Source organism: Abramis brama (assembly GCF_963993115.1).
Source record: "Abramis brama genome assembly, chromosome: 2".
Lineage (NCBI taxonomy): Eukaryota > Metazoa > Chordata > Actinopteri > Cypriniformes > Leuciscidae > Abramis > Abramis brama.
Genome location: NC_139964.1, coordinates 48,967,158 through 48,986,005, shown reverse-complemented (window position 1 = coordinate 48,986,005; position 18,848 = coordinate 48,967,158). Strand labels below are relative to the sequence as shown.

Genomic DNA, 18,848 nt, shown 5'->3' with positions numbered 1-18,848 from the left:
TATGTATGCATGCATTTGTATGTGTGTGTGTATGAAAAAAATCAAAATATGTGAAAAACACCTATTCAAAAAAAAAGGTCTTGGGTTACTGTAACCCTTGGTCCCTGAGAAGGGAACGAGACGCTGCAGTGAAGACGACACTTTGGGGAACGCCTCCAATGTGATAGCGTCTGAAGCACGTATGGAACTAGTCCAATCTGGATTGGTGTTGCTCATGACGTCACATGTGACCTTAAGTGTGAATGGGGAGAGCCCATCAGAGAAACGACCTTGGAGGAACTCCAGCACTGAAGCCACTGGGCAGTTAACTGGGTCTAGCTGATGTTCTCTGCACCATAAAGTGAACACATTCCACTTTAAAGCGTAACGTTTCCATGTGGATGGAGCTCTAGAGTTTAAGCTGGTCTCAACAACCTCAGTTGAGAGACCAGCACTTACAAGTTGGTCCCCCTCAGGGGCCAGACCCATAGCTTCCACAGCTCCGGCCGAGGGTGATGTATTTAGCCCTCGGCCTGAGATAGAAGGTCTCTCCTGATTGGAATCTGCCATGGAGGGCCTGCTAGAAGCACTGTTATGTCTGAAAACCAAACTCGGGCCGGCCAGTATGGAACCTCTCTAGAACCCCTGCGTACAGACGCCGTCAGTTGCGTTCTAGACACTGGGACAAGTCTGTGGCAAAACTCAAGTGTTTTCCACATACCATTCAGATTAGAAAGAAGATCGAAAGCACTTGTTAGAGGCACGAAACATCTTTTAGCGTTAGGTAAGTGCCTATTACAATCCAATCTGAAGTTAATTAATACATTGTTCGACCGGAACTTAACTGTTTTATATATATAAATATAGGTTATATGTGTTTGTGCACGTGATATCAGGAAGCAACGTAATACGCACATGACGACAGGAGGGTGACGGCGATGCGCAAATCGAGTTAGCCCTCCCACTTCTGCTAGTTTTACTGAGATATATTATCCCCTGTGAATTGGCCATTAATATTACAGACGTCCTGTGGTAAAATTACATTACTCCATCTACCCTTGTAAAGTTAATCCCATCCGAATAGGGCTCAAGACAAATTTCCTTCGGGACAATAAAATCTATCCTATCCTATATATATATAGGAAAGCCTCTAAGTGCCATCTGAAATTTTCTTCTAGAATGATAATTTTTATCAAGCTCATATATTTAAATTCAATAATTTCACTTAAATGGCAATGAAGATTACCTATTAATTGTCATTTAAGTGAAATTACTGAACTTAAATATACGAGCTTGATAAAAATGATCATTCTATAAGAACATTTCAGATGGCACTTAGAGGCTTTTGCATCTGAACTCTTCATATTTATATTACATTCTAAAGAGGTACATATTTGCAATGCATTAATGTGTTAACTTTTCCAGCCCTAAAAATAATCTACAATAAGTATTATAGTAATATGTTGCACTACTTTTTTCCCCAGGGAAAAATGGCATGACCTCAAGTGCTGAACATGAATACACGACATAACAGCCACAGACATCACACCACGAAATGTTTCTGTTAAACAGAGCAACCATACACAGAAGAAGATACATTTCTTGAGCCAGCCAGTTAAAGTCCAGCATGAACCACTAACATCATTCAAAAGTTTGTTGGGATTGAATCCAAGAATGTCATTTTAATTTATGTATGTTTTCAGAGACCAGGAAAAAACATAGACAATGATGCGCTAAAAAGCCACAAAAAATTGACATTTATTTATTTTACCTCTTACAGAATCAAGAAGACTAAGAATACAAATAGGGGATTCTTTACATACAGTATGTAGTCTAAGCAACAACAACAAAAACACAATACATAAACATTAAAGACCCAAACATCCTTTGTATAGTCCCATCACTGTCCCATTCAAGTTTTACAGAATCAGCACATGCAATCAGAACCTTATACTGTATTTAACAGACACTCAGAAATAAAGATAAGACATGACACAACAACAACACAAGTAGAATTACACTTTTTGCCACTCATTTGACAAAAAGGAAAAAAAAAAATATACACCAATATATTTCAGTATAGACCACTAGGACAAATAAAAGACAACCAAAAAATCAGTTAAAGACACCATGAAATTTATGTTTTGATGCTTTTATTATTAGTATGTTAGCCTTAAGATTAACCATAAACTGGTTTGCTCCAAAACAATGACAACACTATCATTTACAAGATATATGAACTAAAAATTTACAGTTTCCCTCAGCCAGCAATACAGATCGACAATTTTAATGACATCATTCTGCACTTCAACTTGTCATCGGATTTTTTGTCCAATCAAATGGTCTCTAGAATCTGAAGCCTCCAGCCCCCTGCATTACACAAGACACTAAAGCTGCTTATGAAATCTGTCACATTTACTACGTATATGTACTATTAGTGAATGTGCACACACAGTGTGTTCCAGTCCAGAGACATGATAACTCAAAACAGGTCATATGCAAGAGTTGGTGCAGACCACAAAACTTATCTGACCCATTTGAATTCTACATAGAGTGCTGTATTTTATTAAGTTATGGAGGTGAATATAAGGAGAAATGGTTAGACAGCCATTACAAACAGCGCTAATGAGCAGATTAAACAACACTGGTGCCACCCACCAGCCTGAATTTTAAGATTTTCAAACTGCACATCATAACTATTACTAAAGATTATCACCATTTTGCTGTAATATCAGTTTCATATTAAATACAACTTAATTTTTAATACAATTGTGGCTGTTACAAGCTGTCAAATGCAGATTTGCTGGTCTGTAATGCAAACGAAATGCGACTGGCTATTTAAAAAAAGGGACGAGCTCTTCAATATGCCTCGCCCAGACTTCGTTTCAATCGGAAATACGCCAAAGCAATATTCTTTTAATTTGTCCCCATACTGTAAATTTTTTTGCACGTTTAAAAAGAAAATACTATTTCAGTCTTTCTACTTAAAAATTTCTTACTTGCTTACTTGCCATTTCTTTGTAATTATTTGTGAAAGTTACTAGTATTTTCTGAGTGAAAACTGTTTCAAAGTAAATCCTGCACATCCTATTTTTAAGTGCATTGTTCATACCCAAATATGTAATACGGAAATTCAGAGGAGACTCAAGTAATTTGACCATATCACAGTCTTCCATGCTGTAGTGTGCTGAGATATAGTGTGATTAAAATGATAAAATGGTTATTGAGCAACAGTAGTGTTGGATTCAGCATCAAGTAATGCAAAAGATTTCAGTTCAGAATGAGACTGTCTAAAACTGGCATTTTATGTAATTTTAGTTTACAATAAATGCTTATCAGTACATTCAGCAGTACACTTCAGCAGTACACAGTACATGTTTCAAAGACAAAAGAAGTAATAATGAAATTACATAAAGATTATACTTACGTCCTACTTTAATTGTTCAAAAAAACATTCTAAATTTCTAACATTCTTAAATACTAATTGCATTTAAGATAAATTTAAACTATAATACATTTTCATTTAATTGCGATTAATATGTCCAAAAACATAACATTCAGTTTGCATTTAAGTATATACTTTTAAAGTATATAATTTCTGTCTCAAGTACTCTTTTTAAAAGTATTCTAAAGTGTACTTTTTTTTCCACAAGGGTATATATGAGCCTTGATCTCATGTGACACAATTTTTCAAATTTGTCAAAAGTATTTTTTCTTTCATTAGGGTTTTTTAAGTGTACCAATAACTGAATCAGTAAATGTTACTGAAATGTGGAACAAAATATATGAAATGTTGGCATATTATCTATGCCCTTAATGTAAATGCGTTGACTTTCCTCACAAACAGGTCACTGCAATGATGGGGGAACCATTTAACTTCTCAGCCAGAACTAGCTATCAATTATTTACAGTCACCTGTTTAAAATTTAAAGTGCCACACATTAACGTTCCCAGCACCTACACTTTCACCCTGACCATCCTCCAATGATCCGCCACCCCTCCCCATCCTAGAAACGGCCAATGATAATGAGTTGCTTTCGCCAGTGATCTGGAGATGTTAAATCAAGCCAGGTCAGAGGAGATGCCAGGCGTCATGGTAAGGGCACAGGCCAGGCATGTCCGATTACGTTTTGGTCTTAATTGGTAGCACAAGCAAAAACAATACATTCAGCAACAATGTTGTAGCACATTGTGTAGAGCGCTGGGATTTTGGGCGACAGAACTGGTGGAAAATATTTGCCGAAAATAAAAACAGAAACCCAGTGGTGGACAGTACCAAAGTATTTTTTTTTTATATATATATATAAACTTTTACTTCACTTCATTCCAGTGCATAATATCATACTTTTTACTCCACTAAATTTAATAATAACATTTCGTTCCTAGTTATTTGAAACTGAAGAAATCACCACCCGCTCTGCGACTTGATAATGGTGTCCGATTCTTGAATGACCTGATTCTTTTCAGTTAATCTGTTAAATCGGTTCACAAATCGCACTGAACATTGGGCTTGAGTGATGGCGTAAAAAAGCAAGTTACTAATGCCGAATTTTATGCCCATCCAAAAAATCCAAATTACAGTTTTTCTCAGTCGCTTTGGTGCATTTCTCAGATAAGAAATGAAATTCTCAAAACTACTTGTTCAACCTCCACATCATCTAGTCACTTGTGGACATCATAAAAGCAGTTTCTCATTCTTTTGAACAAGCTGTGATTGCTTTGGTACATTCTTGCAATTGATTATGTACAATTGTCTGCGGTTTCCTACATTATCAGTTGCTAATGCCATGTTGCTCAAAATGTATTAAATAGTTCTCTGTGCAATAGTCTTACCCCTCAAAACATCTAGTAATTAGTTCATCGTATACTTTCACTAATGAAGAGAATGTAGATCAACCAATGAGAAACCATTTTTTTCTTCCTTTTTTTTTTGTTAGACCACTAGTAAAAGTGTAAGTGTGAATCCTATCCCGTCTCTTTCAATCAATAACTCACGTACAGTAGTGTGTAAATTTGTATTTTTGAAATGGATATATGGCATACAGAAGAAGTGCAGCTTTGTACATTTCAATACAGTAACTGTCATCCAAACTGTTGCCATAGTTTACATCAGGTAATACAGAGTGCAGTGTTTTATTGACAACATGACTGAGCAATTTTTGTTATTTTGAAAGTCTTATCCGTACACAATGACACAAGGACTTGTCATTCTGATGGCACTGACATGTTCATTGACACAGATATTTACTTTTGAGAGATGAACTAAGGATTTTGAGCAAGAGACTGGCTTTTGCAGGTAATCCATGGTGTTTTGCTATTTGTACGAATTGTTTTGAGAAATGCACTTACTGTTTTGCAAATGTCGAGGATGATTTGAGAAATGTACCATAGCGACTGAGAAAAACTGTAATGCCCATGCATCTTCCCCGCCACCGTAGCAATTTTAAATGATGTTAAACTAGTATGTTTTTATAGCGTTCTTCTTACAATATGAATACATTTTGATGTTTTTATATTGTACGTTTATATTTGTCAAAACACATTTACACAAATTTAGTTTTTCCTCATTTCTACTATATGGTATATTTTATTATTTTCACTTGTTTGCACACTTGAATTATAGGTAATTATCAGTAGGGTAGTATCAGTGAATGACACATAATAAAATTAAATGTTTTATTTAATGTGTAAACAAGTGTCTGAATAATCTTCCTTAGTGTTGGCAACTCCATCATGATGATGTCAGACTGAGCTGTAGCCAATTTAAGCTCTATCTATGTGTCTTGTAGTATACCCCCACATTTTGTGTAGTAGGATTATATAAAATTTCAAAACAAATCAACTTTCATCAGTCAGTACTTTTTATTTTTTCACCCAAGTAAAACTGAATAGGAGTACTTAATACTTTTACTGGTGTAATATTTTATTGGGGTATCTGTACTTTTACCCTTTTCATGTAGGACCTACTTGATTTGTATCCACCACTGCAAACGTCTCCACAAATTACAATTTGTATTTGTAAGATTTGAAAATTGTGGTGGAGGGGAACATTTCCAGCTTTACATTACATGTAGATTTGGAAGATAGCGCAAAATGAAGTAAAATTTTTACTTCATTTTGCGCTATCTTCCAAATCTACTGCTTCAAAAGTACCATACCAGAAGTATTGTCAGTGATGCTAAACGCCATTGGTACTCTTGATCAATCACATTGGTTTGAATATAGTACATATTTCAGTGTCATAATTTACTCATCTTCATGTCATTTCAAACCTGTATGCATTCTTATTCATACTTCTGCTGAACACAAGAATATTGGTTTGGTGATCATTGAAAAAACACTGAGGCCTTTCTCAAAATATCTTCTATTATTTTCCACAGAAGAAAGAATCATTCAGATTTATAACGATTATCGCGACCCCGATTTTTGGGTGAACCATCAAATTTTCAAATTTTACAGTCTGTTTCTGTTTTTTGTGATATTTTGAGCGTGTCATTTACTGTGCATACTATATGTTTGGTTTTTAATGACATGTTTGTGAATAAATGATACAAAAATGGTCCAATTCATAGAACAAACAAAATTCTTTAATTTCCTCAAGCAAAAAAAAATATATAATTTATGCAGCATTTAAGCTGTGGTACCTCTCATAATCACTAAGATGAAAAGCCCTGTTGTATTACTAAATCTCTCCTCACGCATTACTATAAAAAACAGCAATTTTTGCTTACATTACACACTATACAGAAGTGTTCATGTTTTCACGATGACAGAAAATTATCAGTTGCTTCATGTCCTAAACAGACATTACATGTGACATATTACTGTAAATAAAAGTAAAACCAATCAATTTCCAACATAGATCCTGGTTTATGTAAGCACACAGCCTCTTGATCAACATCTTTAAAAAATTCCAACACAAAACTGTCAACTCAAACTGTCTGACTAACCTGGAGCATTACTGGACCCAAAGCAAGCTCAGGAAATGTTAGAAAAGATAAGATGACTCTACTAGACTAATCCATTCTGGTGGCAGAGAGAGAGAGAGAGAGAGAGAGAGAGAGAGAGAGAGAGAGAGAGAGAGAGAGAGAGAGAGAGAGAGAGAGAGAGAGAGAGAGAGAGAGAGAGAGAGAGAGAGAGAGAAACAGCAGAGCAGTGACACAGGGTAATCCTCCGGGGTCTTGCATTAGCGTGCTAAATTAAAGGCGGTATTAGATTAAATTGGCTCTCCGATTTCAGGGGTGTAAGTAAAATTCTAATTTGCATTTTCCACTGCCGCTTAAGATATAATTAGTTCAGGGTGATTCCCAGGTGCAAAACACTGACAGCAACATCCAGCTGCTTACTGTGAGTTTATCATTTGTTAGCAGCAAAAGGTCCAATCAGCTGGTTCTACATATGTGTGTTTGTGGGTTATGTATCTGTTCGTATAGGCTTATTGGGAGCAAGTCAATTATAAATAAAAAAAGAGTGTATCTTAGTTTGAATGTGTCTGCAGACGCTTGTGTAAAGACACATGGTTCTCCTATACTGGTCATTACACATGTTGGCTCAATATAAATTAATGAAGGAACTGTGTGTGGGCAGAGGATGCAAATCAGTCTTACAGCAAACTCTGATCATACCTCACACATTGAATACAACAACAAAGAGTCTATAAAGACCTATCACGGACGGGGGGAAAAAAACATAACCTTAGCATTATAAATAAATGTGATCAGGTTTCTCCTATATTTAATTTATCAAAAATACAGTAAAAACAGTAATAATATGAAGTGTTATTACAATTTAAAATAACTGTTTTTTATTTATTTGAATATATTATGTAATTTATTCCTGTGATGGCAAAGCTAAATTTTCAACAGTCATTACTTGTCTTCAGTGTCACATGATTCTTCAGAACTCATTCAAATATTCTTATTGTCAATTTTGAAAACAGTTATATTTTCAAAATATTTCTTTATAAGAATGTAAAAGTCTTGACTATCATTTTTGATCAAATGATTAGCATTTTAAGGATTTACTTAAAATATGAACATATATACAGTTATTATAGTTTTTTTTTCTTTGTCTTCCACAGCTCCCCAATCTATATTTCTAATAATGGTCACTGAACATGATATCTACACCTCCGTACCCTTCTAGATCTAGATAGATTAATCTCTGTATCAGTCCATCTACACCTAAAGTAACATGTTCATTAAAACTTCCACCAAGGAAGTTTGTGCTACAGAACTCAAAACTGTATTCTACAGGACAGAACAGTATTCCACAACCCAGAATCCCATACAAAAAAATTAAAAACTGCCATAATTTCTTAATTTTAGACATATGAATACACTTAAGGTGAAGTCTGTTACCTCTGTTCCATAAGAGGCACCAAATGGAAAAGCAAAAAAAGTTTTCAATCAGGTTTTCATACCAGAACAAGTCTGCCACTGGTCAGCCAAACTGACAGGATATTTAAAGACTGAATATTTTGAAAGTGCCACAGAGGAGCACTGCTTAAACTTTTAATTGGAAATCAAACTGTAAATGGTTTCCATATTGTCTCTCCATATTAAGCTAAGTATTTTAAAATCGAAAAATCTACACACTTCACCTTTCACACATGACAACTACATCAACAATGCTTAGTTTGTTATTAGCAACTTGGCCTGTACATTCATGGTAAAGTAATGAGAAGAAAGTAGAACAACTTTATCCTAGCTGTTACAACACCAAACACATGTAACAAACTGTATTCACATGCAACCTTAACCTGCACACAAGTCAACACATTTGTGATCCTGGACCACAAAACCAGTCACTTGGGTCATTTTTTTTTAATTGAGATGTATACATCATCTGAAAGCTGAATAAATAAGCTTTCCGTTGATGTATGGTTTGTTAGGACAGGACAATGTTTGGTCGAGATACAACTATTTGAAAATCTGGAATCTGAGGGTGCAAAAAAATCAAAACATTGAGAAAATCGCCTTTAAAGTTGTCCATTTATGTTCGCGATTATGCTGCATTCACTAACAAAAATAAATGTTTTATATATTTATGGTAGGAAATTTACAAAATATCTTCACGGAACATGATCTTTACTTAATATCCTAATGATTTTTGGATATTCGATAAGTTTGACCCATACAATGTATTGTTGGTCATTGCCACAAATATACCCGTGCGACTTGTGACTGGTTTTGTGATTCAGGGTCACATTTAAGAAACCTTTATTAAAAAATCTTTCCATACACTTAATTAGCAGGTGGAGAATTACTTTAGCAAGTACTTCTACGTGAATATATGCTTAGGTGCTGTTTTTAAATTCCTCTCAAATGCATTTCCTGTAACCACTTGTGATTGTATTTCATTGAATGGAAAGTTACTGAATGTTGGCATCAGACATACAAGTCAATGTGCAATTTTTAATCCTTTGTTTTTGTTCATTGATTGAATATTAGGTGAGTAGGCAGTCATTCGATGATGTCCAATTAGCATTAGGACATATTAGCGTTTACACTACAAATATATGTGCCTTTAGGCCTCGTTTACACTGCAGGTCTTGATGCCCAATTCTGATTTGTTGCCTATATCCGATTTTGTTGACAGTCCGTTTACACGTTCTTTCAATTGTGACCCATATCCGATTAATGTGTTTACACTTGCCATACTATCTGAATTCTGAAACATCGCGCATGCTTAAAGGGTTAAATTATCTGACACAGATGGACGAACGCAAAATGCTAGCTCTGCGATATATGCGAAGTTCGCCAAACATCACCATGATTATGAGGCGGAGGACGAAAAGTGCCATCATTGCAGCCTGTGCATATGCTTGAGTTATTGTGTGTGAGAGAGATCTCAGGTCTGGTGGGAGCATATTGTAGTGGGCTTTAACGAGAAGCAGTGGGTCCGAAATTTTAGGATGAGCAAGCCAACCTTTGATATGTTGTGTCAACGTTTGTCCACATTCCTCTCCTACGACGACACAACGTTTCGTCGGGCCATCCATCCCTTTGCAGAAGCGCGTCTGGATTTCTCTCGTCATTAAACCGCGGAGATAGCCTCAGAAAATCCGATCTGCCTGTTTACATGACAGTCGCATTGGCACATATCCGATTTATATCTGATTTATTTCCACATATGAATGAGGCCTGAAACCGATCTTGAAATATCCGAATGCATGCGTTTTTTTCCTGTTTACACTGTCATAGAACACATCCGATCTGTGTCAAATATGAGCAAAAAATCGGAATTGGGTCACATTTCACTGACAGTGTAAACGAGGCCATATGTGTCCCAATGTGTAATTGTGTAAGATCAGATAATGGTGCATTGCAACCTGTTTACACTTGTGTTTTGCACTGTCCACATCACCTCACACAAGATGAATGTTCATACCATGTGTAAACAGAGCCTTTGTTTGCTGAACTAAATTCTTTCAAGAAATATATCCTCTATTTGTCCACTCTCATGCAAACATACACACACCAATACACCCAAATTTGTATTTTTAAGGTATTTGTTGGACTGTTATATTTGTATTTTACTTGGACCAAAATTATGGATAAATCACTGCCTGTAAGCCCTTGAAAATAGGACATTTTATAGAACTTTCATGTCAGAAATAATAAAAAGTGGTTAATCCGTTTAATTGTTTTTGCTATTTTCTTTTCAGTGTGTAAGGACATCAGGAAGAGAATCTAGACTTTCCACATCCCAAGTGTGATAGAAGAACAGTAGCAGGAATTTTCCTATTGCTCTCATTGTGGGGGAGATCGACTAGCCTCGTCAGGAGACAGTTTCTATAATTGGTTAAAATGACCAAGAGCAGAGAAGGATGGCTCTCTGCTGAAAACCATTTCCCAGCTCAGCTTGGAGCAGAGCCAAGCCCTGGGTTGTTCGGATGCGTTCCAGCCCCAGCCTGACTGGCAGCAATTAGGGGTGTCTGAGCCAAGCTCAGCTTGCGCTCCGCACAAACACCCCTAATTACTGCCAATTAGGCTAGGCGGGTAGGCAGATTTGAGAAGCCGGGGGGATGTTCAGGCATGGGTGGGCATGGAAACAATTTTCAAGGGCTTAGAAACGTGACTAGAAGGAAAGGTTAATGCTTTTGAGTGCACGGAGGGAGGGAGGGAGGGAGGGAGGGAGGGAGGGAGGGAGGGGGAGTGTGGTGTCTGAGCCGTCGTCTCACCTCTAGTGATGAGCCAGGCTTCTTTTTTAGCTCCTCGCATTTCCGAAACTTGCAGATCTGGTGGCCCGTCTTACGGTTCCGACAACTGCTGCACACTCCACAGTTGATTAGCCTCCTGCAGGGCGCGCAGACCCCACACCTTTTCCTTTTCTTTTTTGCTGGGTTTCCGCTGGATGCAGAGGAATTATTCTGTGGGCAGTCTGCCAGATTGGCAATTTGAAACGCACTGTCTGTAACGGCTGCTGAGGCTGCGGGGGAGTGAAGGGCTGTCATGACGATGACCCCGGGAGGTAATGAGATGCCCCCTAAAGCCGGAATAGCGGAAAAAGTTCCAACACGTTCCGGGAGATTCATTATCTCTGCTTCAGCAGCACCGCATTTCAGCTTGTTCATGCATTCTCCTGCTAAAGGTCTGCAGTGTTCAGGGGATAAGCTAGAGAGGAAATTATTATTTGCCATTTGCAGCGTCTCTGGCGGCACGCCAGGTTTCCCCGGCCTTTGGGAGTCATTTCTATGCATGCTGGTCCTATTAGGGTTTATTGCTGCTGATTTCCTTCCCCAGAGCATGCTGTTATCACAGTTCCAAGGGGACACACCGATTCTGGCGCTGGGAAAAATTGGTGTCGTTATGCGGGCAATCTTAGCAGTCTGTGGAAATGCCCCATTAGTTTTGTAAAAGTTTGCAAACGACCTGTACCTTTCCATTTCGGCATTGTAATCCAACAGCTGGCTTAATCCACTGTCCTGAAGATTATCCTTTTGCAAGAGTGACACGTCTGTGCTTTGGCCACTTTCAATGCAAAGTGCGTTGTTAAGATTAGACATGACTGCTAAGTTTCAAGCGCTCACAAGAAATATTTGGGGGAGGGTAGCAGTTGGTTTTTGTCAAGGTGAAGCTTGTTAGACACAAGACGTTACCATCCTGGTTTATCCTCTCCACTAAAACAAGAGAACAACAATTACGGATACAAGTGACAAACATTTACTGGTCATCATCTGGCACTTCCAAATCACTCAAATCTAGTGAAAGCTTTTTAATTCACACGTCAAAATTGTGAATTACTGATTGCTTTAGTCATAAAATTGGGATTCTAATCTTGTGACTTACCATTGTAGCTATGAAACTTTAATGTTGCATAACAACAGAAAACAGACATTTGCATATGTGAAAATCATATGATTAGTACAGTAAAATTACAGTAATTTTAGAATAGGACCACTACAAATAAGTAGCATCATAATAGAAAAAAAAAACAAAAAAAAACATTCATGCACATTTTACGTAAAAAAAAAGTTTTTCGATAATATCTTAAATATAAGCAGCCTCAAACTATAGAAGTCTCGTATTTTCACAAAATCATACATGTAATCATGCATCAAGCAAGTTCTTATGAAAATTTGTAGAAAAATGAATCACATTGTCAAGATTCACCCAATGATACAAAGATGCTTTGTTGGGCTCTCTCGCAGACCTTGACAACTGTAGTGTGTAGGGGGATCCATTTCCGATCTCCCAGACTGGCTGGGTTTTGTTGCCACAGATAAAAGCCCATTAGACACATCTTCCTCTTCTTGCATTACCTTTCTCTAGAATCTCTCACTGACTGTCTATACTACACAGCAAGAAGACTACAGCAATTCAAAGCACTGTGAACATCTGAATCTAAATTTAATCGTGCATTTCCACCTGAGAGACAATACTGGAAACCCATCTAAGACCCTTTCATTAATCATTTGAGACCTCACATGAAGCAAGTAATGTTTCTTTATTAAGTTTGTTAAAGAGTCTCATGCTCTTTTATAACTTCCTTATTAAAGGCAAAAAGAACAAAACTGAGTAACAAATATGACTTTACACTTGCAAGCGCAATAAGTTTTATCTGTTCTGAGAAACAATCCACACTGTACTGATGATGCAAATTATTTGTTTACTATTGTTATCATCACTTGTTTTAAGTAAAAGTTGCTTTTAAAACGTCGATGTTCAAGCTGTAAACAAAGTTCAGAGAATACGAAATATCCGATACTCAGAGGAGACAGAAAGAGGTCGAGAGTAGACAACTGTGCCTTCGATTACAGCCCGAGACACATATCAAATTGCATAATGGGATTTAATCACTCTGGTGCCTACAAAACCACCCGAAATAAATAATAAAAAGTGGACATTCAGAAAACATGCGCCACTATCGCTAAGCGAAAAAAAAAAATGAAAGAGCATCACCTACCAGACAATCCAGACACTAGAGCAGCACATTACTGCGATGAACACACAATAAACACGCGCCGAGTGATCACTACACAAACACCATCTTTACGCACAAAACGCCATTGTTCATGCGAAGAAAAGTAGAAGGAAAGGTATATGTTTGTGATGGCGTCCGGGTTGAGGCTGTTGTCCGTGGAGCGATGACTGGAGGTGAGGTGTCTCCTGTCGCTGTGTGTGGCTGATTGGTGCTGAGGTGAGGAGGATGGGGATGTGGACACCAACTGATCATTGGCTGGAAATTACTATAGAAACACCAGGAGCTCTGGGGAGGGGGATGCTCATCAATCGCCACCGGGAAACAGCGTGCTTTCTCTCGCTATCTGGTTGGTAACTCTTTACAGTATCTATCAGATATTACATGTAATGAATTACAATATTAAGTGTATTTAAAAGCAGTTACACAAAATATTTTTATATAAGCTTTAGACACCCTGGTTCATAACACTGTCAAAAAGGCAGTCAGCTCACTAGGTTGTGTGACACAACAATTAGCCAAAGTACACTGGTTAAAACGAAATGTCTGGTACACTAAGCTTCATGTGACAAAAACATAAACAAACTGGTTTTATTCAAGTCAAAATTATAATTAAATTTTCTTGACTTCAATGAAATCAGCTACATTTATTTACACTAACAAAAGTCATTTTAAATGTAAGGTTAGAAACAGTACCATACAAGGGAACATTCACTCAATGAAAAGGAAAAATCCACAGTCATGTATTTTAAAACCTGTGGAATAGCCTACAAAATAAGCTATTATGAAGAAAATCAGGGTCCTAAAAAAGAAAGTGAATATTTTATGAATATATTTTATGTTCCACTGAATAAATAATGCAGGTTTGGAAAAACATCCCTTTAAACTATCCCTTTAAGGTAACAAATGCACAATATCGCTAATTGTGTACTTTACATGCTAGGTTATTTTGTACTTAGTAATTTCTAGAGTAATTACAATAGACAGTGTAAAGTATTTTCTATTCAGTTTCTTGATGAGGTGTTAAAGTGTCTTCTGTCTGAAGACATCTAACATAGCGTAGCGCTTTGAGTATGTGAAAGGCGCATTATAAATAACATTTATTATTATTATTATTATTATTATTATTATTATTAACATGTAGACAATTTAAATAAAATTGGGGGCAGACACTACAGGCAAAAACAGTGTTTTTTCATGCATCTATCAATTTTGAGATTTCAGGCTTTTTGGCTTTTCATAGTGTATTTTAGACTAGTGGACAGAAAACATCCAAAATACACTTTTAACTGTATCTTTTAGAGCACTTTATCTATTTGCGTCTGTAGATTTCAATTACAGTATATATATTTAAAAGCCGTTTTCTCAAAATGAGTTTTTCCTCTTGAGCCAGAAATATCCACTTCAGTAACACTTACATACACCAAACTTTACAGTTTTATTCTTATCTATATTCTGAAGGTTTTTACACAACATTTTATTCCCCAAAAATGGCGATTTTTTTATTTTATTTTTGGCTGTTTGACAGTATTTTCTGATTTGTGTAGTGTTAAAAAGAGATATCCAAAATCCCCTCTGTAAAAACCTTTGACTCTAATATGCACTAATATGTATTAATATTCACTCCAAAAAATGAAACAAGAATTTTAAATCTGACTTCATCCAATGTTCAGATTAGATAACGCCTAATTTGCATATTTAAACATAACATTTCAGAAAACTTGTAATACAACAAATGTTTGCAAATATTACTGCAATCAATCAACTGGTGAAGTATAGTGATTTTTTTTTTTTTTTTTTTTTTTTTTTTTTACCCTATTCACCTGGGGTGTCTCACGTTAATTGAAACAGGAAAAAAATTGAAATGTGCACTGAGATTTTTTTTGAATTTGTCAAATATAATTGTATTGTCATTGATTAATGTGTGTTTAAAACAAAAAGACTGGAGTGGACCAATTTTGCATTGGCTGTGGATTTGTACATCTTTATTTTGCAATGTTAACCAAAACAAATGCTAATTTAATATTTGTGCTAGTTTAATATGCATTTTGTGCATACATTGTATATAATTGCACTCACATTACTGAATGTGTACTAAAAGCTCAAACGTAAGGTCCACAAGAAATTAATGCAATTCATTACAATTATTAATTTAAAAGGAAAACAATTTAAAAGCTCTTGGTGAATTCCTGGTGACAAACTACACTTCCTAAAATCCTGAAGCACAATCCACCAATCAGAGAAGTCCTGTTACCATAGATATTCGAGCAGGAACAGTGCACCCCCAGTAGCATATGTGTCCTATTCATTTCCCAGTAATGTTCTCCATTGATATTCCAGATATTCATTTAAAAAAATTATGAATACATTTGCGACCATATTTAATAACTAGAAAAATGCATTTCCGGAGGAACTGCAAAGTGTGCTTGCTCGGGTGCAGTTCACTAACGTTAGCAGGTAGTGGATAGATGCGAGAAAAAATGCGAGAATGCGAGAAAAAAGATGTCAAACTGTCTTTTATTTTCGAATTTAATTCCTCAATCAGTGCTGGACCGGCATTTTCTGTCTTCCGCTTAGCCCTGGCCGTAGACAGATCATATGTTTCACGCTGTCAATGCAGTGGTCTGCGTTGCGCTGATCTTATTCACACTATCGAGTGTAGGTGCAGCATTCTAACATTGAGTCATAATGAGCTGTTTGTGAAGAAATTATCCGCTTCCAAATTATGTCATTTTAATCACGAAATTGAAACATTAAAAAACAATTTGCTCTTTATGGTGTGCGAGTGATAGAGCGCGGCAGCAACGAACCATCAGCTTGCAGCGTAACAACATTGAAGCTCGGCCGAACAGCTGATCATAGCTGTACAGGGCGCCTTATTATTTTTCATCTCCATAAATATATCTAGTAGTAAAGCTAATGCAAGGGCTAGAAATCTATTAATCTTTTGCTGATACTTCCTTAGCTGTGTCTGAAACCGCTCACTCGTTCACTCATTCACTAATCCCTACATAGTGAATGGCAGTTGAGTGCACTACATCAGCAAAGAATTAGGACGCTGACATAATTATCACGCGCCAGAGAGCTCGGACAATTTGTCATAAACATTACCTACCCATCTTTAATATTTCCTTTTTTTGGCTGTATGAATTGTATGTAACAATTGTATGTATGTATTTTTCACGTTTATTGCGTTATTTGATTTTAAAAAAAAAGATAATAAAAACACTTGCTTGTCATATTTATTTACTTTTTACATTTATATGTGAAAATAAAAGAGAACAAAACACTACACAACACATTTGTTTATTCAAATATATATATAACGGTATATAAATAAATAACCAGGCGTCTGGTCTTATAAATGATTGTTTTCTAACTCGCGTGCACCGTTGCCATGGTGACATTTTTGTTTATTTTTCATTCGCGCTCTCAGCAAGTGTACATCGTATGTACACTCGAATTCAGAGAGGATTGTGGGTAAAAGTAGTGAAGAATGTATAGGGAATGATGTCGTTCACTCAGAATTCGGACACCACTACAAAATGGCCGACACCCTAAATAGTGCACTATATAGTGGATAGGGAGCGATTTCAGACACAGCTCTTGTCATCATGGAGAGCGCAGTTCATGGTTGCATAGCAACGACAGACGCCACAGGAGAACAAGCGCTTGTGGAAAGGAGACAGCGGCGCGCTCGCGCTTTCCACTTGTTTTTATACATCTAATGTGCGTTCCATTCGACAGGGTCCATAGGCAGTGTTCACTGCTCCCCTACTCCCTGAGCACGGTATATCAGTTGAAGTGGACTTCACTGACAATAACCGCTCATTTGAAACGCCCTGCAAATGACATCAAAGAAAGTCAACGACGGAGTCGCGCAGATTATGATATAACATAAATATATATAGGACTACATTCATATTTTAATTTTTATTATTATATTATATATTTACAATTATATTGCACTATTTTACAACTACCTAAAATAAAATCACTTTACTTCACAAACTAGCTAAGCTGGCTGCATTCACTGAGGTAAATTATAATCATCAAAAATAGTATATGTAATATTCACAACAATAACCGTTAAAAATACTGTCATTTGTATAACAATGGCGAAATGTATGAATACTTACACACATACGTAAACTCCTCCATCGTTAGTTATGACCGTTCTGACTGGTGATGACGTGGTGCGCGAAATGACAGTTGGGTGATCATCGCTCTCCACTTCCTGTGAAGTGATGTATCGATGTTCCCTTATTCCCTATGCCGTGCGCAGTGCCCTTCGAACTGAACATGTTCGCTCCCTTCGGATTAGAATCTAACTTAAGATGGCGGAAAACCCTGTGAAGTCCACTTCGCAGTCCACTTACGGTCAAATGGAACGCACCTCTAGAGCGACGTTGTTGATTGTTTGAGCATGTGACTGCGCGTTTCTCCTTGTTTTCTATTGTTATGCGCAGCATATTTCCTGTGCGCACAAACACAGCCACAGACAATGAATTGTTTGTTCGGTTAGCGAAGAAGAGCATGATGTATTTTGTATAAAGTTTTTTTTTTTTTTTGTTGTTGTTATTAACTGCTTTGAGAACTGGAAATGCACAATTCATGCATACAAATCTGTATATATAAAATTCATGCCTGCATTTATTAAGACAAACCTAGTAAAAACGAATGCAGTATATACACTGACTTGGCAGCTCTGTGAAATGTAATACAACAGTGCCACCTACTGTCTAAATGCATTAACATTAAAAGTGTGAGGTGAAACTCTTGCATAGACATAGGTAAATGTCTTTAGTTTCGCTTTCTGTTCCTGAGATATGGACGACTTCCTGTTTGGCAACTACGCCGCTGATTTCGTTTGGCTGTGACGGGCAAACGCTTCCGAAAATCAAAAATCCTTCTAGTAACTTTTCTGAGGCTTAGTCCAAGGATCATGTACGTCCAGTTTCGTGAAGTTCGGACCAAATTTGTGACCTGTGAAAATTTAGTTTCGCTTTCTGTTCAATCCAATATGGCGGACGAATGACATGGACTCGTGATGTCATCTTCGCGAGCAACTTACACCGGTACTGACCGGACGTTTTAAAATTGGAATGGTGTCTCTGTCTCAAAGGGCCTAGGTGCAGGAGCTGGCCAAATAGCTGTGGGGGGGGGGGGGGGGGGGGGGGTTGCCAAATAATGTAAAATTTTGTAATGTTTTTTTTTTTTTTTTATCTTGTACATCCTCACATTGGAATCTCGAGTTAATGTACAAAGTTTGGTTTCGATACGTGACAGCGTTCCTGAAATATGAACTACTTCCTGTTTTGGCGACTACGCCGCTGATTTCGTTTGGCTGTGACGGGCAAACGCTTCCGAAAATCAAAAATCCTTCTAGTAACTTTTGTGAGGCTTGGTCCAAGGATCATGGACGTCTAGTTTCGTGAAGTTCG

At 36.9% G+C, this 18,848-nt stretch overlaps 1 protein-coding gene across 1 annotated transcript in view; it reads right to left on the bottom strand.

Annotated features, from left to right (window-relative positions):
• cxxc4 (CXXC finger 4) overlaps positions 1 to 13,610 on the bottom strand; it is a 46,442-nt gene extending 32,832 nt beyond the window's left edge. Inside the window, exons 1-2 of the mRNA XM_084096590.1 lie at positions 13,390 to 13,610; positions 11,165 to 12,103 (exon numbers count right to left, since the gene is read on the bottom strand). Of these exons, the coding sequence (XP_083952716.1) occupies positions 11,165 to 11,989 (825 nt within the window). The 5' untranslated portion in view covers positions 11,990 to 12,103; positions 13,390 to 13,610. The remainder of the gene's footprint in view (positions 1 to 11,164; positions 12,104 to 13,389) is intronic.
• Positions 13,611 to 18,848: the final 5,238 nt, after the last annotated feature.